Below are 19,104 nucleotides of genomic sequence, written 5' to 3'. Positions count from 1 at the left end.
ATTATCAAGGGTGAAACAGATCACCAGCCCAGGTTGGATGCATGAGACAAGTGCTTGGGGCTGGTGCACTGGGAAGACCCAGAGGGATCGGGTGGAGAGGGAGGTGGGAGAGGGGATGGGGATGGGGAATCATGTAAATCCGTGGCTGATTCATGTCAATGTATGGCAAAAACCACTGCAATATTGTAAAGTAATTAGCTACCAACTAATAAAAATAAATGGAAAAAAGAAAAAAGAAATTTAAGGAGTAATAGAGGACTTTAGAAGAAAATAAGAGAAAAAGATAAAAAAAGAAACAAAAAAATTTTTAATTAAAAAAATAGTCAAAATATATGAAAATGAAAGTTAAGGAGTAATAGAGGAGTAATAGGAAATTTTAAATGAAAATAAAAGAGAAAAAATTTAAAAAAAAGTCAAAATATATCTAGGAATTTCTCTGGAGCTGTTGTGGGCAGTGTGGGTTCAGTTCAGTTTCAGATAGCTCCTTGTTCGAGCTTACACTTCTCGATATCTATAGGCCCCTTCTGGTGTAGTTGGTGTTAACTACAGGGATTTTCATCTGTTGCCCCGGTCACTTCTGAAGCGGTTCCCTTTGTTTATTTGGCTTCTGTTTGCCGGTCTCTTCAGTGTCTAATTTCTGCCCTGACACAAGCGGCCAGAGGTGGTCTCTTGCTTAGGTTCGCTTGTTCAGTCGTGCTGCGGGGAGGGAGGGGCGCTGCGGACAAATGTCACCGGCGTGTGTGGGGAGCACTCGCAGTGTTCCGGCCACACTGGGTTGGCCACACTGGGTTTGCCCCCGCTTGCGGTGGGCGTGTGTGCTTCCCCTGTCTACACTGCTCAGGCTCCAGGCTGCTCTATAGGGTGCGGGCCCTGCATTGCGTGCGGTTCCAGTTTTTGGGTATTCCACAAAAGCAGGGACTCGGTTGGGCCTGCGTTTTGTGCCTTCCCCACCCGAGCAGCTCAGGCAGCCAGGAACTAGAGGAGCACACTCTCCCTGGGTGCGGTGCACCTTATCCCCTCCACAGTCCCAGCCTCAGTTTCCGTGCGCGCCAGTCGGATGCGTACGCCTTGTGTCTGTTCTCAGGAGCTGGTTTCTAGCTGTGCCCCTCCCAGCGGATGTCAACCATCCAGAATCTCAGGAAGTCTTTGATTAGAAACTGGAAGCCTGTTTGCAGTTTGGTAGGGGCTGCTGTCTCTGGGGCTGAGTTTGCCCCTTTCCCCTCCCCTCTGCCTCCTGCCCGTCCGCAGCCAGCTAGCTCTTCTCTGGGATCGCTCAGTTCTTCCTTTGTTCTGTGAATGGGCTGGCAGTGTGTTCGGGCCGATTAATTTTCTCTCTCTCTCTCTTGCTATCCCACAGTTTAAGTTGCTATCTCATATTAGCTCCCTCCGATTGCCCTCAGGGCATTCAGGCCTGGTCCTTACCCTAAGCAATGCCGCCCACTCCTCTCTGTTCCGCACTTGCTGGTGGCAGATGCGGGCGTCTGGGGTACTTTTCTGCTAGGAGTTGCTTTGAGGCATGTAATCTGTGGGTTTTATTTATTTTTCCTCCCAGTTAGGTTGCCCTCCAAGATTCAAAAACTTCCCCCAGACCCGCCAGTGAGAGGGTTTCCTGGTGTTTGGAAACTTCCTCTATTGTGACTCCCTTCCCAGGACGGGTCTCGGTCCCTAGCTCTTTTGTCTCTCTTTTTATCTTTTATATTTTGTCCTACCTCCTTTCAAAGATGATGGGCTGCTTTTCTGGGCGCCTGATGTCTTCTGCTAGCGATCAGAAGTTGTTTTGTGAAGTTTGCCCAGCGTTCAAATGCTCTTTTGTTGAATTTGTAGGGGAGAAAGTGGTCTCCCCATCCTACTCCTCCGCCATCTTAGCTCCTCCTCTCACAAGCATTGTTTAATCTATGTAAAAATAACCTACTGGAAATGAATGAGACATTTTCCTTTTAATCAAAAATTCCACATTTTTAGTTAATAGGATTTTCATTTCAAGTTACTGTTTTAAAGAAAAAAATTAAAGAAATAATCAGGACTCCCATGATTACTTTTTCTAATGATTTTAGCCATTCTCTATCAAGTTTGTAACCAATAAAAAATAGTTAAAAATTGAAAAGTTTATAAGAATGTCTGTCCTTAGAGATATATTGATTGATTGATATATTTATTTTTTGAGAAACTACACCTCCTGATGTCATGTCTAAATGTGCAGGTCTAAAAGGCATATCTCATAATAGTACATCAAAGTTTTGATCACCTATCTTTTAGTTATGTGTAGAATGAGCCTACTTTGTCAAAATAGAAATATCCATTTATTATGAATGCTCAGATTAGTCTTTAGCTCCTTTTACTTGCAAAAAAATAGATTAAAAAACAGTATGTCTAAAGTATTTAGTCATCCATGGTAGGTATCTTCTTTTTATAGTTGTCTTTATTTTTATTTTCTACAGCTCAGAGTGTATTTGCGAACCTCAAATCTGGACAATGCTTTTGCTCATGTCACCAAAACACAAGCAGAAACATTACTGCTTAGTGTCTTCCGGGACATGGTAATAGTTTTTAGAGCAGACTGTTCAATATGCCTTTATAGTATTGAAAGAAAATCTGATGGGTAAGTATATAAAATATACAGAGTCATTTTTTGCTCTTATTTATCATGCTTCCTCTGTAGTTTTATTTCTCAAAACAGTTACTCTAATTTTATATTTGGTTTCCTTTGTTTTAGGAGTTTCATAAAGCAAGGAATTTTAATTAGTGATCTTCCTATGGTAGTTCTCTTTTAGCTACCAAAAGAAATAAACTATAAAGCTTTACCAAGTTTTTCAGCTAATCTTACTGGAATCATTTGAGAAAAAAAAAAAGCTAGTTTGAGATGGGGTAAAATTTTAAATATTAATTTTTTTTACACATCTTGATAACAGGTTGTTACTAATTATCCTAGTGTTCTAGAAACTTGGGGAAATTTATAGTGTTTCTACAGCTTCAGGGGCTTAGGAAGCATGGCCTTAGCAGACTCTTGTACATTTTCACTGGCCTAGATGGCTGAAGTCTGGAAAAGGAAAAACCGACCGTCTTCTTGCTGTTTGTGTGTGTTGCTTATATTCTTCTTTGCTTCTGGCTGACTTGCAGCATTTAGACCACACTTCTTGAGTTTTATTTTGTTCTCAGATGGCTTTTGTTTCTTTTTATAAAAAAGCTATGAAGTGCGTGTTTGCTGAAGTAGCTTAGTAATTGAGGATATCTTTTATAAAGATAAAAATTAACAGATCACCTTAGATAGAACCCATTTCCTTCCTCAGCCAACTACATCTCAGCTGACTAAGCTATTCCTGTAACGTTCTTCCCAATTTCTTTTTTCTTTCTATGTCTTACTCTCTTTTTTTCCCTCCCCTTATCTCCATTTGTGTTCTTGGGTGCCACAGCCTTGTCAGTCTGCTGTTTAAAGGATACTTGGGGAGGTAGAAATGGTAGGTAGAAAGTTTTTGGGGCCCCTATAAACATAAACTCTCATACTATTTGTAGTAGAAATGGGGAGGGAAAAAAAAACTCATTAGAATTGTTGAGATACATGGTTTCTTTCTCTTTTAACAGTCCAAATACTGCTGGTATTCAGGTTCTTCAGGAAGTATCCATGTCACGCTACATTCCTCACCCTTTCCTAGTGGTATCTGTCACTCTGACATCAGTGAGTACAGAGAATGGAATCACCTTGAAAATGCCACAGCAGGTACCATTCTGTTATCAGAGCTCTTTACAGTTTTCGGTTCTTTGTGTTTTAATTTGATATTAGGAACTATTCATTTGTTCAGAAAACACATACTAAATATCTAGAATTTGCCTTGCATGAAGATGCTGGGTTACAGTGCCAACTAAACAAACATGGTTTTTGCTAATACTGGAAAGAAATAATTACATAGATAATTAATTACAAATGTGATGTGTATACCAAAAAGTAATACAGGTTACTGTGTATACCAGAAAGTGATACTGTGTTATAATGTTATACTGTGTATAAAAGTTATACCGTGTGTAACAAAAGCCTGGAGTAGTCTAAGCAATCACATACAGTTTCTCTATCATTTAAATTGAAACCTGAAGAACAAGTGGTAGTTATCTAAGTAAAGAGGAATTTCAGTCAGAGGGAACAGTTCAAAGGCCTGTAGATAAGAGAGAAAATGACACATTCAGGGAATTAGAAGAAATTTCACAGTGACTGGAACATAGAGTATGAGAGTCTTATTGATACTATGGACTTTGTCTTAAAGTCTAAAGTGTTTTAAGCTAGAAATTATTAGATATAAGCTTTGTAATATTAGAGAAAACATTACAAAGGAGGAAAATGAGCCAGAGTTGGACAATACTGGATGAAGGGAGAGCAGCTAAGAGGCCATTGCAATGATCTAGGTGAATGGTGTTTGTGGTCCAGACTTGGGTAGTGAAAAGAAGATAGAAAGAAGTAGAGGGAATATGACATATAGAGGACTCCATGATTAGTTAATTATGAGCAAAGAGAAGGCATACCCCCATAGCTTCTGGTTAAAGTAACTGTGTAGGTAGCATTGCCACCAGGACCAGGTTGCATAACTTATGTTTCCAAACTTCATGTCAGTGTGGAACCCATCTTCAGAGCAAAGTGCTGTGTGGATTTACTTGTCATCCCTGTCTGTCTAGTCTTTTTAAAACTTCCTATTAAGTCACTTCCACTGAGTGCCTTTAAAATACAGGTTCCATTTTCTCTGCAAACTCATATTTCATGTAACCAGATAGTCCTAGTTAATAAAAAAAAGGAATGTTTTATAGAAGATCTCTAGCTAAAAGATATGGAAGGAATTTGAGAATTAAGAATCAGTTTTGCAGCCTTTGAAAAAATGAGTGGATTCAGTTGAAACCAATGAAAGGTTGATGGGAACTTCACAATGAAGTTGTCATGCCTAAGCCTATCAAGTTGTCATGCCTAAGCCTTATTAGTCAATCTTAGCAGCACTAAAAGTAGGAGAACCATGCATGCTTCCTGGGGTGATGCAGCCTGAGGTTCACATGAGGAATTACTGCCGAAAGCATTGAGCCTGAACTGAATCAAGCTTCTTGAGTCATCTTCTATTCATCGAAAATACAGGGATAGAGGTTTAGTTTAATAACATTCTGTAGGAAAACTGCAAGTCATTAATGCGTAGGAAAAAAGAAGAGTCTTCTAAATAAGACTTTAGAGCTATGACAACAAAATGCAATGCATAAGGTCGTTTGTGTCTTGATTCAAATAGGCTGCAAAAAGACACTGTTAAAACAATTAGCGATGTTGACTGAGAGATGACACTGAGAAATAGTTCTAAATTTTATTAAATTTAGATGTGATGTTAGCATTGTAATTATATAATCAAATGTCCATATATTTGAGAGATGCCTATTAAATGTATAGGAGTAAAGTGGCATGATATCTTCCTTTAAGATATGTTGGCAAAATAAGTATTAATAAAAAGAGAAAAGGGATAGGTGAAACAAACCTTGGTAATTGTCAATCTGAATAATGAGAATAAGATAGGGTGGTATACATTTTATGTACTTTTCATCATGTTTGAAGTCATATTAAAGAAAAAAGCTTCTTGAATATTCTAGATAGAGTAGGCAGTCAGGAGATGAATAACACTGGGTGCCCCATTTTAATTAAGAGGCCCTTTTACAAAGAGGAGATACTTAACTTTGCAAAGAGCAGAATAAGAAGTTGAAAGATAAGAGGAAATAGATTACATCTTGCACAGAGAGAAGGCCAAGGTTTAAAAAGCAAAGCAAGTCTTGATTTAACAACAAAAACCCAGCAGTGACAACTGTTCCACAGTAAGGTGGCCTCCCTCAGGAGACAGGTGAGCTCCTTGTCTCTGAAGCTCCAATGAGAATTACCTACCAGGAATTTTTTAGGGTAAGAGATGGTTTCTTGGGTTCCTTCAGATTTAGGACCTTGAGGATACATGTGGTCCCAGCTTTTATGTTACACTCAGTTTCTAAAAAGTTCATCAAAGTTGCTTGAAAGGGCTGTAATGGTCACCTGTCCTTATGTACTGTGATATTATCAGTAAAAAATGTTGACTGCGTGGATAGAGCTGAAGGGAAAAATAGAGAATTTTGTGGGTTTTTTTTTTTTCTGTGCTGGTTGTTCATTGCTGAGCAGACTTTTCTCTGGCTGTGGCAAGCAGGGACTACTCTAATTGCAGTGCACAGGCCCCTCAGTGCGATGGCTTCTCTTGTTGCAGAGCACTGGCTCTAGGGTGTGTGGGCTTCAGTAGATGCAGCTCCAAGGTTCTAGAGCACAGGCTCGGTTGCTGTGTGGGCCATGTGGGATCTTCCCAGACCAGAGATTGAACCCATGTCTTGCATTGGCAAGCAAAGTTTTTACCACTGAGTCACCAGGGAAGCCCTGTTTTTTTTTTTTTTTTTAATGAAATAGTATAAAATACAGTGGTGAATTTACTATCTGAAAACTTAAAAATGGTGATTATGAACATTAACATATTTTAGAGAACTTCAGTGAATGTTCTTCGGGTCTTTGGAAGTATTTGAGGAGTTCTCACTGTGGGAGTGTGGAGTGTGTGTGTTAGTCACTCAGTCATGTCTGACTCTTCATGACCCCACAGACTGTAGCTCATCAGGCTCCTCTGTCCATGGAATTCTCCAGGCAAGAATGCTGGAGTGGATTGCTATTCCCTTCTCTAGGTAATCTTCCCAACCCAGGGATTAAACCTGGGTCTTCTGCATTGCAGGCAGATTCTTACCATCTGAGCTACCAGGGAAGCCCTATGCCAGTCTCCAAACAGTATACTGTTTGATTCTTGGGATTGCATGTTCGGTTTCCTCTCCTCTCTATTTCTTATAATTCTCACACAGCTTTTCAATTCCATTTTTCCTTCTCCTGACTCTTAAGTTATTTACTGTTTCTCATATGTTATGGACAGATGTTCAAATTTTTAGTTTATGTGCTAAATCGGGAATGGAAGACTCATTTCCAAGTAAAATTCTTGAGCTTTGTGACAGTTGCTTACAGATTTTTGTGGGAGCAATTTTTCAAATTCCCGCTTTTTAAATTAACATGCTTATTACCTACCTGGATGATATAGAGCAAAAATGAGTGACAAAGTCCATGAGTATTCAGCACCCTTTTGCCATTTCTTTACACACAATCTCTTGTGTCTTAGAGTGGTACAAATGAGCATTTCATATATCTGATTATTTTTTCAAGTAGAATACATAGGGTGATGGTTGTTTTCCTGACTGAACCCAAAATGATATTGGAGCTTAAATTCATCCAGCCAGCAGGAGTCAAAGCTAGGACACAATCCATGTCATCTTAATAACCATCCTTTCCTTCCTAAAACTCTTTCCTTCTTTGGTTAGTGGCATCATGCTTTGTTTCTCTTCTTGCCTTCAAAAGCTTAGCCAGCGGCCCTCTGCTCTGTTGCTCCCATATACTTTGCTTCAGAAAATTCATCTGTTTCCTTCAGTTTACCAGCCTTATTATTATAGTTCAATGATTCTGGTATTCATCTCCAGTTTAGTCATCTCTCATATTTTTATCTGGAAGTCTTAAGATTCTTTCTAATTTAATGGGCAGTGAACTTATATGCAGAGTACATCATGAGAAACGCTGGGCTGGAGGAAGCACAAGCTGGAATCAAGATTGCCGGGAGAAATATCAATAACCTCAGATATGCAGATGACACCACCCTTATGGCAGAAAGTGAAGAAGAACTAAAGAGCCTCTTGATGAAAGAATGAATCACTTCATGGCAAATAGATGGGGAAACAGTGGCTGACTTTATTTTTCTGGGCTCCAAAATCACTGTGGATGGTGACTGCAGCCATGAAATTAAAAGACGCTTGCTCTTTGGAAGGAAAGTTATCACCAACCTAGATAGCATATTAAAAAGCAGAGACATTACTTTGTCAACAAAGGTCCATCTAGTCAAGGCTGTGGTTTTTCCAGTGGTCATGTATGGATGTGAGAGTTGGACTATAAGGCTGAGCACCGAAGAATTGATGCTTTTGAACTGTGGTGTTGGAGAAGACTGTTGAGAGTCCCTTGGACTGCAAGGAGATCCAACCAGTCCATCCTAAAGGAGATCAGTCCAGGGTGTTCATTGGAAGGACTGGTGTTGAAGCTGAAACTCCAATACTTTGGCCAGCTGATGTGAAGAGCTGACTCATTTGAAAAGACCCTGATGCTGGGAAAGATTGACGGCAGGAAGAGAAGGGGACAACAGAGGATGAGATGGTTGGATGGCATCACCAACACAATGGACATGGGTTTGGGTGGACTCGGGAGTTGGTGATGGACAGGGAGGCATGGCATGCTGCGGTTCATGGGGTCGCAAAGAGTCAGACACGACTGAGTGACTGAACTAAACTGAAAGGAAACTCTTCAGATTCCCTTTCCTAAGTTATTATCTCCTTCTAACTTCTGTCCATGAAGACCACAACTTCTCTAGAACCTCACCTAGATTCAGCACTCTGAAATCATCTTTGACTCAGCTTTGTTTTTTTACCCTTCATGTCTAGACTACAAGTAAGCTTTTGGTTTGTTTTAATCAAAATATTCTTCCTCTTTACAAGTGAAAATGACTTGATAGCTGAAAATAAACTTTAAAGCAGTGCTCCTCAAACTTAAAGCTGGGAGTCCTAGGTTTTCTACTTTAGGGTTTGATTGAAATTTTCCTTAATAAAACGCAGACTATTTACTTCATTTCTGAAGTCACCACCCATGATATCTTCCTCTGCTCAGTCATCCATCCTGAATAACTCAAGAATTTTTAATAACTCTTTTATTCAAGGACCATAAATAGTGGCTTATTTCCTGATATATTTTTACTTGACTTTCCAAGCCTTCCTTGAAGGTCTATTACCATCAGTATTTTTTCTCTTAATACCCCTAATCTAGCCAGATTGTTCTCACTTTCCCAGTAGAACTATTTTATCTTCTTGTGTCATTTATATTTCATTCTTCAACTAAAATACCAAGTGTTTTTCTCCCACCCATGTATGTCATCCTCACCCTTCAAGTCCTACTTCATCCTTAAGCCTTCTCTAGCTGTGCCAACCAGGTCACTGAAGCAATGTCTCACATTTATGAATTTCTGGAAGTCTCTTAGTTTTTTCAGGGTAATTCAACTCTGCCATCAATTTGAATTCACTTTTTCACTAATTAATTATTAATTGCATTGTGTTAAGCTTGTACTACTGGAGCCAGACAGCTCCTTGACTCCAACAGAGTCTAACAGAATGACTGCCCATAATACATACTCAGTATTGTTCGTTTAACCTGTAAGCATTATGCTTTGGCGGGGGAAATGCTGAAAATATACCTGTTAATTCATATGAATCCAATTATTTTCCTTTCAGGCTCGTGATGCAGAGAGCATTATGCTAAATCTGGCAGGACAGCTCATCATGATGCAGAGGGACAGGTCCGGCCCTCAGATCCGAGAGAAGGACAGCAACCCTAACCAAAGGAAACTTGTGAGTTAAATGCAAGTCACTTAAAATATAAAGAATGTCTGGGAGAAGGATGAGGGAATAAAAGAATTTAAGAGCAGAGTGTTGTCTTGTGATTTGGATACTGAGAAAGTATATAAAATTAGTTGTAAGCCTTTGGATGCAAGACTGTGAAAAGTGGAGAATAAGACCCTAAAATGATGATAAAATGTTCTGTATGCCAGACGTTACTGGTTAGGTGTTATTGTTTGGAATAATTCTAATGGAAAAACAGGATAAATTGGTGAAGTTCCTTGGGGGAGGGGGATTGTTTTGTTTTTAGATTTAAGTACATTTACTTTGAAAGGCAGGGCAGTGTTGCTAACTTTAAACAGATTCCTCTAATTCTCCCCAGAATTTATACTATCATTTTGAAAGACTTGAGAAACTAGTACCTAGAAAAACTTCATCTACAAATTAAATGGGAAAAGAACTGATTTCAGTCTCTTCTTCTCCAGTTGCCATTCTGTCCTCCTGTTGTACTAGCCCAGTCTGTTGAAAATGTCTGGACCACGTGTCGCGCAAATAAACAGAAGCGTCACCTGTTGGAGGCCCTCTGGCTGAGCTGTGGTGGTGCGGGGATGAAAGTCTGGCTCCCTCTTTTCCCCAGGGATCACCGCAAGCCCCATTCCTTCTTGTCCCAGCGGATCATGCTACCTTTTCACATAAATATCTACCCCCTGGCTGTTCTGTTTGAAGATGCATTAGTCCTTGGTGCTGTCAACGACACTCTGCTCTACGATTCTCTGTATTCTCGGAACAGTGCTAGGGAACAGCTGGAGGTGCTCTTCCCTTTCTGTGTTGTGGAGAGAACCTCTCAGATCTACCTCCATCACATTTTGCGTCAGCTGCTGGTGAGGAACCTCGGGGAGCAAGCTCTGCTCTTAGCCCAGTCCTGTGCCGCGCTGCCTTACTTTCCTCACGTGCTGGAGCTCATGCTCCATGAAGTGCTGGAAGAAGAAGCTACCTCACGGGAGCCCATTCCCGACCCTCTGCTTCCCACGGTGGCAAAATTTATCACCGAGTTCCCCCTCTTCCTGCAGACAGTTGTTCACTGTGCCAGGAAGACTGAGTATGCCCTGTGGAACTACCTGTTTGCAGCTGTTGGAAACCCCAAGGACTTGTTTGAAGAATGTTTGATGGCTCAGGATTTAGATACTGCTGCGTCTTACCTTATTATCTTACAGGTAACAATTCTCTTCTTGTAAATGTATAAGAATTAGTGAGCATAAACCTAGAGGAAAAAGAAAGCAAATGTCCTTGGTTGGCACTGTGATTGTGATTAAAGAACTAGTACAGGCACTTCCCTGGTGGTCCAGTGGTTAAGACTCCACGCACCCAATGCAGGGGGTCTGGGTTCAGTCCCTGTCTCGGGGATCTAGATCCTGCGTGCTGCAGCTAAAGAGTCCACGTGCTGCAGCTGAGACTCGGTGCAGCCAAATAAACAAATACTAAATAGAAAAAAAAGAACTATTAGAGTCAAGTTTTCTGTTCAGTTTTTATCTTTACTTTTAAAGAACTCAATCTTAGTATATGATGGCAGAAAATTACTATTAAAAAGCAGCATTGCAAGGTTGGGTTTTTTTTTTTAAATCCTGTTTTTTCATAAATAGGCCTAAAACAAATTAATGAGTTTACAGTATTATTTTGAATAATATTAAAGGAATGTCTTCTATGTATACATATAGGTATGTACACTGTGCTTAGTCGCTCAGTTGTGTCAGACTCTTTGTGACTCCATGGACTATAGCCCAAGCTCCTCTGTCCATGGGAATTCTCCAGGCTGGAGTGGATTGCCATGCCCTCCTCCAGGGGATCTTCCCAACTCAGGGATCGAACCCAGGTCTCCCACATTGCAGACAGATTCTCTACTGTCTCAGCCACCAGGGAAGCCCATGTATGTATATACATATAATGCATTATAATACATAATAATATGCACATATTACATGAGATTATCAAAATATTATATAAGAAACATACTAGTAAATAATTATTTTGAATATTAGTGGGTTTATCTGAGCCCTCCACAATAATTTCTCTCCTTGTACCATGGAATTGCTGAGAGGTGAAAGTTCTTTCAAATTACTGCAGAGTTGTTTTTATTGTTTAAAGAAGCTAACCATAAACCTGGTTTGAGATTCTGCCTAAAGCAGTTTTCCTGTCAGCTTATTTGCTTCATGACAGCTGACTGAAGTCAGAGGAGATATTGTGGCAGAAGGTGCGTGGCCCTGAGATTCTGGCTATTCTTAAAAGGCCACACAGTCATAAAAGCAGAAACAAGATAAATGCAGTTTTTTGTTTGTTTGTTTAATTTAGGTCACTGCTTAGATTTCAGTGATCTCCCAAGCAATGGAATTAGAAACTTTATCAGTATTCCTAAGTTGTGACTGACAGATAAATAATTATAGTTGAACTTACCTGTTAGGCGCCTCTCCATGACGGCCAGGGCAAACAGCAAGATTAAATCTGTGAAAGAACCACTGTGGATGCCCATTGTGTAGCAGTACTATATACTGTTGCCCAAAGCAAAGTTTTTTATTAAGTCACATCCTCAGAAAGCTCTGTCACAGGACATAGACCAGAGCTTTTTTGGAGTCAGAAAGACAGATTTATACTCCTGCTTTTCTTGTGATCTTCAACAAGTTATTTCTTTGTTTAGAACATATATTTTTATTTCTCTCTCATCTAACAGTCCTGTTTTTGGCAACCAGATTTCTTTCATTTTGGATTTCTAACACTCTTGAGGGCAGAGGAGTCTCAATGTGTGGTCTACAGAATTCTGGGAATTTCCGAGATATATTCAGGAAGACTTCAGAATCAAACTAATTTTCATATTAATACTGAGATACTATTTACCTTTTTATCCTGTGCTTCTATTTCTACACTCTGCATTGCCATGCAATTACAATTTTTAATTAGTTTTAAATGCATAATTTCAACAAGTTGTTTAACTCAGTTTTCTCATCTGTAAAATGAGAATGATATACCTCTTTTGAGAGTCACTAGGAGAAATGAAAAGAAAGAATGTATGTAAAGTTTAAGATATCTGGCACTAATGGGAGTGCAACAAATCATAAATTATATTACACCAGGGAAATATTTGCCTCACTTTTTCTTGTATGGTACTTTTTAATGCTTCTTTTGATTTTACTAGTAAATTATTCCTTACAGTGCTATATCTGCATTACTTGTCTGGGTTTAGGGAAGTGTGGAGATAGAGAATTACTCATATCTTCTCAAATAATTTTGCAGTATAAAAGGAATTCTTGGTTGTTTTTCTAGAACATGGAAGTTCCAGCAGTAAGTAGGCAACATGCCACCCTTCTTTTCAACACAGCCCTGGAACAAGGCAAGTGGGACCTGTGTCGACACATGATTCGATTTCTGAAAGCCATTGGCTCTGGAGAATCTGAGACGCCCCCATCCACACCTACAGCTCAGGTTAGGTGAAGAATCGCACAGCTTTGCTCGGCCACACACCCACGTGGCATCTCCTCTAACCATACTGTGCACCTTGTGTGTGATCACAGGAACCCAGTTCAAGTGGTGGTGGATTTGAGTTCTTCAGGAATCGAAGCATCAGTTTATCCCAGTCAGCTGACAGTGTTCCTGCTAGTAAATTCAGCTTACAGAAAACACTAAGTATGCCATCTGGTCCTTCTGGAAAAAGGTAAAAGAATGAAGAACTGTTACTTTTAGGGCATTCTATAACACATTGCATTTAAGAGTATTTGTAAAATTGGATCTTAGGAAAAAACTATTTGATCCAATTGCAATTCCTTTTTACATTCCCCAAAGGCTTCCCTTTTTTCTTTCTCCTAAATTCACTTCTTTATTCTTTGTACAGTTTTTGCCCTTTGTACTAGAATAGGTCTTGATGTGCCCCTTCTAAATGTGACTGACATTAAATTACCTCTAATAATACAGGACCAGAATAAAAAGGAAGATAGATCTGCAAATAATTCAAAAGCCTTCTTACAGTCAACAGTTTTCTCCTTCTTTCCCAGTGTACCTTTTGAGAAAAAGAAAATTTTAGTCCTCATGTACTGGACTCTCTTGTGACTCTTTTGAGTGGAGAAGTCATTAAACAGTTCATGCCAAAAAAGTGTATCCTGGAGCCTGAAACCTGCATTACACGTAGATGGGTTACAATGCCCTGAAGGGTAGCTCTGAACTCATGCTGAACATTGTAAAATAAATTTTCCTATTTTGTGAGGTCCTTGTGTTCCTTCATGTGTTGTTATGTGGTCTTGGCTCTTGGTTTCTTTCTCTCCCCAGTCCTTTCTTTATATTCCGTGTATATTCTAAACTACAGTGCCTGACACAGAATGACAGCTTCCTGAACATTTGTATTGTGATGTTTTGCAGCTTTTTCTTATCAGAGCCATTAATAGACCTGCATTCCCAACACACACACTCAGACACACACACACCATAAACAAGTTAAATGCACCTGTGAAAGACTGTAAAACAGTTGCCAGGCAAACACACACACACACACACACACACACACACACACACGCCATAAACAAGTTAAATGCAACCGTGAAAGACTATAAAACAATTGCCAGGCAAACAGTAGCTACTCAGCTGTACCCTGAATGCAAGTGGTGTTTAATATATACTAAGTGCTCACTGCACGCCAGGCACAATTCAAACATTTCCGTGTACAGGTTTTTCAGTAACAGCTCCATATGGGTAAATATACTGTTGTTATCCACATTATACAGGTGAAAAACAGAGGCCCAGAAAAATAAACTTGCTTTATATTCACAAAACTGTGTGGCAGAGCCAAGTTCAGAATGCAGGTAGTCCTGCTCCAGTACTGCCCTCTGAAGGCACCCCATCACCCTGGTACCAAACCAGTGGTGACACATCAGTTCATAGGAGTAAGGGATGATAGACGATATTTAGTCATTCATTTTTTAAAATCTGTTTTTTTCTTATGTGTCTATATCTCACATTAAGAGACTACATTTCACTTTGCTTCTTTAGTCTTCTTGATCTGATCTCCTTCCCTCTTTCCAAATACAGCATTTATTTGCTTCCTTTCTTTACCTCATCCAGTCACTATCCTCTTCCTGGTTTGAGTTTGTCAGTCTCCTGTTTTCTATTCTGTACTTTTATTTTACAGACATGTTTAAGAGGCTGCTTTCTGTGTTCCAGCTATTGCTCAACAGGTGTGCTATCGCATGGAGAAGCTCTGATACTTGATCTTCCTCTTCCCTCAAATCTCTTACCTCCTTGTCAGCATTTTCAGTGCTACTTCATAAGAAGTATGTGAAGATTGTTCTGTAGCTTACTTGTGTTCCCACTTACAGATGGAGCAAAGACAGTGACTGTGCTGAGAACATGTATATTGATATGATGCTCTGGAGACACGCTCGGCGTCTCTTAGAAGAAGTTCGGCTAAAGGATCTCGGCTGCTTTGCAGCCCAGTTGGGCTTTGAACTCATTAGTTGGCTGTGCAGGGAGCGTACCCGTGCTGCCCGAGTAGACAACTTCGTGTTGGCCCTGAAGAGGCTCCACAAAGATTTCCTTTGGCCACTTCCCATCACCCCAGCTGCTTCTGTCAGTTCTCCTTTCAGAAACGGAAAATACCGAACAGGTGATACAGGCTTCGTGTTGTTTAGACAAGAATTGTATTTGCTCCAAATGTTTAGACATTTTTCTATTAGTTGATATTCAAGGAACTCTTTTCATTCCAAGCTTAGATAAAAGCTGACTTTTTGTAGATCAGTTGGAACATCCACCATTTGACTAAGGATGTAAATAAAACTAGATCATGTGTCTCTAGGTCTTAGGACTTTGAAGTTTAATTTATAAATCCAACCAGTTGTTTTCTCAGATTATCAACAAGTTGAGCATGACTGAGATAGAAGCTACCACACTTGTTTTTTTTGTAGGAAGTTTCCTGCAATGCAGGAGACCCCGGTTCAATTCCTGGGTCAGGAAAATCTCCTGGAGAAGGGAACAGCTACCCACTCCAGTATTGTGGCCTGGAGAATTCCATGGACTGTATAGTCCATGGGGTCGCAAAGAGTCGGACACGACTGAGCGACTTTCACTTTCACTTTGGCATTGGTTAGTCCCAGATCTCAAAATAAGCTAAATTGTGACTTACCTGACAGGATTCATTCCAGAGAAATGGTAAAAATAGGTCTTTGAGCTTTGCGCAGTGGCAGTATCGTAGCCAATGAGGTTTAACCGAGGCGCGATTATTGCTAATAAAAATAGGTCTTTGAGAGCTTGGGCCATCTTCTAAATTTGGAGAGAGCAAAGTGAACTGTATTTTGGTAAAAAAAATTTTTAGGTTTTTTAGTTCAGGTTATTATTACTTACGAAAATTCAAACAAAAACCTTTTTATTATGGCATTTGGAAGTTTCATGTCATCTTAAAACCAAGGAAAATCATTTAAGGATGAATAAGGTTTTGCCTAGTTTCTGGTAAGTTAAACAATAACAGAAGATGACTGCTGGGTGGCATTATCTAGTCAGTCCATTCTGTTCCAGTCCAACTTCCCTGGTTCATGGATGGGTGATGCTGTGTAGGGACATTAATTGGCTTTGAACTTTTAGTATTTGGGGTTGGTGGGGGAAGAGAAGCTGAAATAACTGAATTGGAAATAGCAGTGTGTGCGCCTTTATTTCCCTTTTTTTTTCTTTGTTTCCTGCCTTGCAGTGGGAGAGCAGCTGTTAAAGTCACAGTCAACTGACCCATTTTTAAACCTCGAGATAGATGCTGGCGTCTCTAACGTCCAACGAAGTCAGAGCTGGCTCAGCAACATTGGCCCTGCTCATCAAGAAATAGACACAGCTTCATCTCACGGGCCACAGATGCAAGATGCCTTCCTGTCACCTTTATCTAATAAAGGTAGATATCATTTTAAATCCTAGCTCCTCATTAGTTTCTTTGGAGGAAAGTTTATATGCCATATTTAGCATTTCAGAGAGAGTTTCACTCATTTCAAGATGTGTCCTTGAGAATTAGCATTAGTATCTGCTGGAGAGGTGAATAGTTACTAGCACAAGGCCAAAATGACCTTGATTATACACTTTGCCGTGTTTATTTTACATAAATGAAACAGGTAAAACCTCACTACAGCTAAACACTAATAAATGAACCTTTGTAATCAATTTTGATGATACAGAAACACTAACTTTGAACGTCAAGTAAACAAAACTTTATCCATGTGTAAAGAATTCCATTCTTCTCATAGGTGCACCTGTATTGTAAAAAATTGTTACCAATTATTTTCTGTTTTTTATTTCAGCTGTAAAAAATTACAGGAAAATTTTTTTCTCTTGTAAATTCCTGCATGATACCCTTAATTTTGCACCTCAGCCTTCAAAGCCTAAGATATTACTGTCCCTTTACCAAAAAAATGTGTGTCTTCTGCAATTATAGTAATAGGTGAATTACAAGTTGAAGAAGCTTTAAAGTGATTTATGTTGTTTAGGTTTATGTAAGAACTTAAGCAGCAACTGACCTGATTTTCTGCAGGTTTTTAATGGCCTGGCGTTCACCTGATGTTTGATTTTCAGTGTGTGATCACTCACCTGAGCTGCTGCTATGTAGGGAGGCATATAGAAGTCATGGCTTCCTTTATTGTAGTAGAATACATGTGAAATTTACTACCTTAAGGATTTTTAAGTGTACAGTTCATTTATATTCTTGGGCAACCAAGCCGCAAAACTCTTCTTTATGTTGCAAAAGCAAAACTTTATACCCATTAAAGAAAACTCCCTATCTCTCCCTCCCCCAACTCCGGGCAACTACATTCTATTTTCTGTCCCTGTGTAATTGTCTTTTTGTGTCTGGCTTATTCCACTTAGATAATGTTCTCAAAGTTCATCCTTGTTGTAGCATGCATGGGAATTTCCTTCCTTTTTTGGGTTTGGCAATATTCAGTTGTGTGTTCAGACCACATTTTGTTTATCCATTCATCAGTGGCCACTTGCATTGCTTCCACCTTTTGGTTATTGTGAATTATGCTGCAAACAGGGGAGTACTGTGAATATGGGAAGTCTCTTTGAGACCGTTTTCAATTCTTCTAGGGATTGTCGGCTCATGTGGTAATTCTATTTTCAACTTTTTCCTCATAGCAGCAGCCCCACTTTACATTCCTATCAGCACTGGCAGGAATTCCAGTTTTGCCACATCCTCGCCAACACTTCTTTGATGATTTTGTTGATAGTAGCATCCTAATGGACCTGAGTGGCATCATTGCTTTTCTTTAGAAAACTTTTTAAAGAGATCATTTCAAACATATTGTAAAAGGAGAAATAATACTATAATGGGCACCTTCCCTCCAACCCCCACTTCAGTTATTACCAACTCATGAATAAATTTGTTGATAAAACACTTTCTCCTTCCTGTATTATTGAACTAAATCTAAGATATGGTATGTTTTATTTGTGAATGTTTCAGTATATATTTCTAAAAGGACTTTTTAAAAAAACAATAATGTCACATCTCTCTAAAAATTTAACAGTAATTCCTTAATACCATCAAATATGCAGTAAGTATTCAAATTCCAGCTGTTTTACAATGTCAGGATATTTTTGTGGTTTAAAAGAAAGTGAAAGTCACTCAGTCTTATCTGACTCTTTGCAATCCCATGGACTATACAGTCCATGGGATTCTCCAGGTCAGAATACTGGAGTGGGTAGCCTTTCCTTTCTTCAGAGGATCTTCCCACCCCAGGGATCGACCCCAGGTCTCCCGCATTGCAGGTGGATTCTTTACCAGCTGAGCCACAAGGAAAGCCCAAGAATACTTTGAATCAAGATCCAAATAAGATTCATACACAGTGATTATGTTTCGTAAATTTCATTTTTAGTGCTTGTTCCCCGTCCCCATCTTTTTTTTTTCTTCTTGCAATTTATTCATTGAAGAGATTTGCTTCTGTGGATTTTCTTGTGACTAGATTTTAGTTGATTGCATCTTCATGGTTTAAACAGTTTCCGTATTTCTTGTAGATTGGTGATTGAATCTAAAGACTTGATTGGGAATCCTCTGGTGGTCCATTGGTTAGGACTGTGTATTCTCAGTGCTTCAAAGACCTGGAAACTAAAATCCCACAAGCTGTGTGGCACCTCCCTCCCCCAAAAAAGACTTGAACAAATTATAGCTAGGTTTGTTGTTGTTTCCAGAGGTGGGCAAGACTGTTTAATAGGTAGTAGTATATTTTTCTTTTCCATGGCACATAATGCCTGGTTACCTCTCTGATGATTTTTTTTTTTTAAATATCTTCTACTATTTAACATGGGAATTTTAGTAGTGAATTTAATGTTTTGGTCTCAAAATCCTAAAAAGGGAGCAACATTTGAGAGACAGCTAATATTTTTAATTAAAGGAACACATACATTAAGCTACTTTGTAACTTTTGACAATTCTTCATCAGGTGATGAATGCAGTATTGGTTCAGCCACGGACTTGACTGAAAGTAGCTCCATGGTGGATGGAGACTGGACAATGGTGGATGAAAATTTCTCCACACTCAGTCTAACCCAGTCAGAGCTGGAGCACATCTCCATGGAGTTGGCGAGTAAAGGGCCTCACAAATCCCAGGTCCAGCTTCGGTGAGTTTCTCA

The 19,104-nt window shown here is 39.5% G+C and overlaps 1 protein-coding gene and 1 non-coding gene across 4 annotated transcripts in view; both read left to right on the top strand.

Moving 5' to 3' along the window:
- Window positions 1-19,104, top strand: part of RIC1 (RIC1 homolog, RAB6A GEF complex partner 1) — a 144,260-nt gene that overhangs the window by 119,391 nt on the left and 5,765 nt on the right. For all 3 annotated transcript variants that reach the window (XM_061132712.1, XM_061132711.1, XM_061132713.1), the window contains 9 exons: window positions 2,439-2,599; window positions 3,580-3,715; window positions 9,373-9,489; window positions 9,963-10,691; window positions 12,790-12,948; window positions 13,038-13,177; window positions 14,829-15,115; window positions 16,190-16,381; window positions 18,915-19,092. In XM_061132712.1, the coding sequence (XP_060988695.1) occupies window positions 2,439-2,599; window positions 3,580-3,715; window positions 9,373-9,489; window positions 9,963-10,691; window positions 12,790-12,948; window positions 13,038-13,177; window positions 14,829-15,115; window positions 16,190-16,381; window positions 18,915-19,092 (2,099 nt within the window). The remainder of the gene's footprint in view (window positions 1-2,438; window positions 2,600-3,579; window positions 3,716-9,372; window positions 9,490-9,962; window positions 10,692-12,789; window positions 12,949-13,037; window positions 13,178-14,828; window positions 15,116-16,189; window positions 16,382-18,914; window positions 19,093-19,104) is intronic.
- LOC133049025 (U4 spliceosomal RNA) lies at window positions 15,675-15,818 on the top strand. Its single transcript, XR_009691184.1, has one exon. It is a non-coding gene; the product is annotated as a U4 spliceosomal RNA (small nuclear RNA).

Source organism: Dama dama, chromosome 29, assembly GCF_033118175.1.
Source record: "Dama dama isolate Ldn47 chromosome 29, ASM3311817v1, whole genome shotgun sequence".
NCBI classification, from domain to species: Eukaryota; Metazoa; Chordata; class Mammalia; order Artiodactyla; family Cervidae; genus Dama; species Dama dama.
This window is presented reverse-complemented; position numbering and strand designations above follow the sequence as displayed.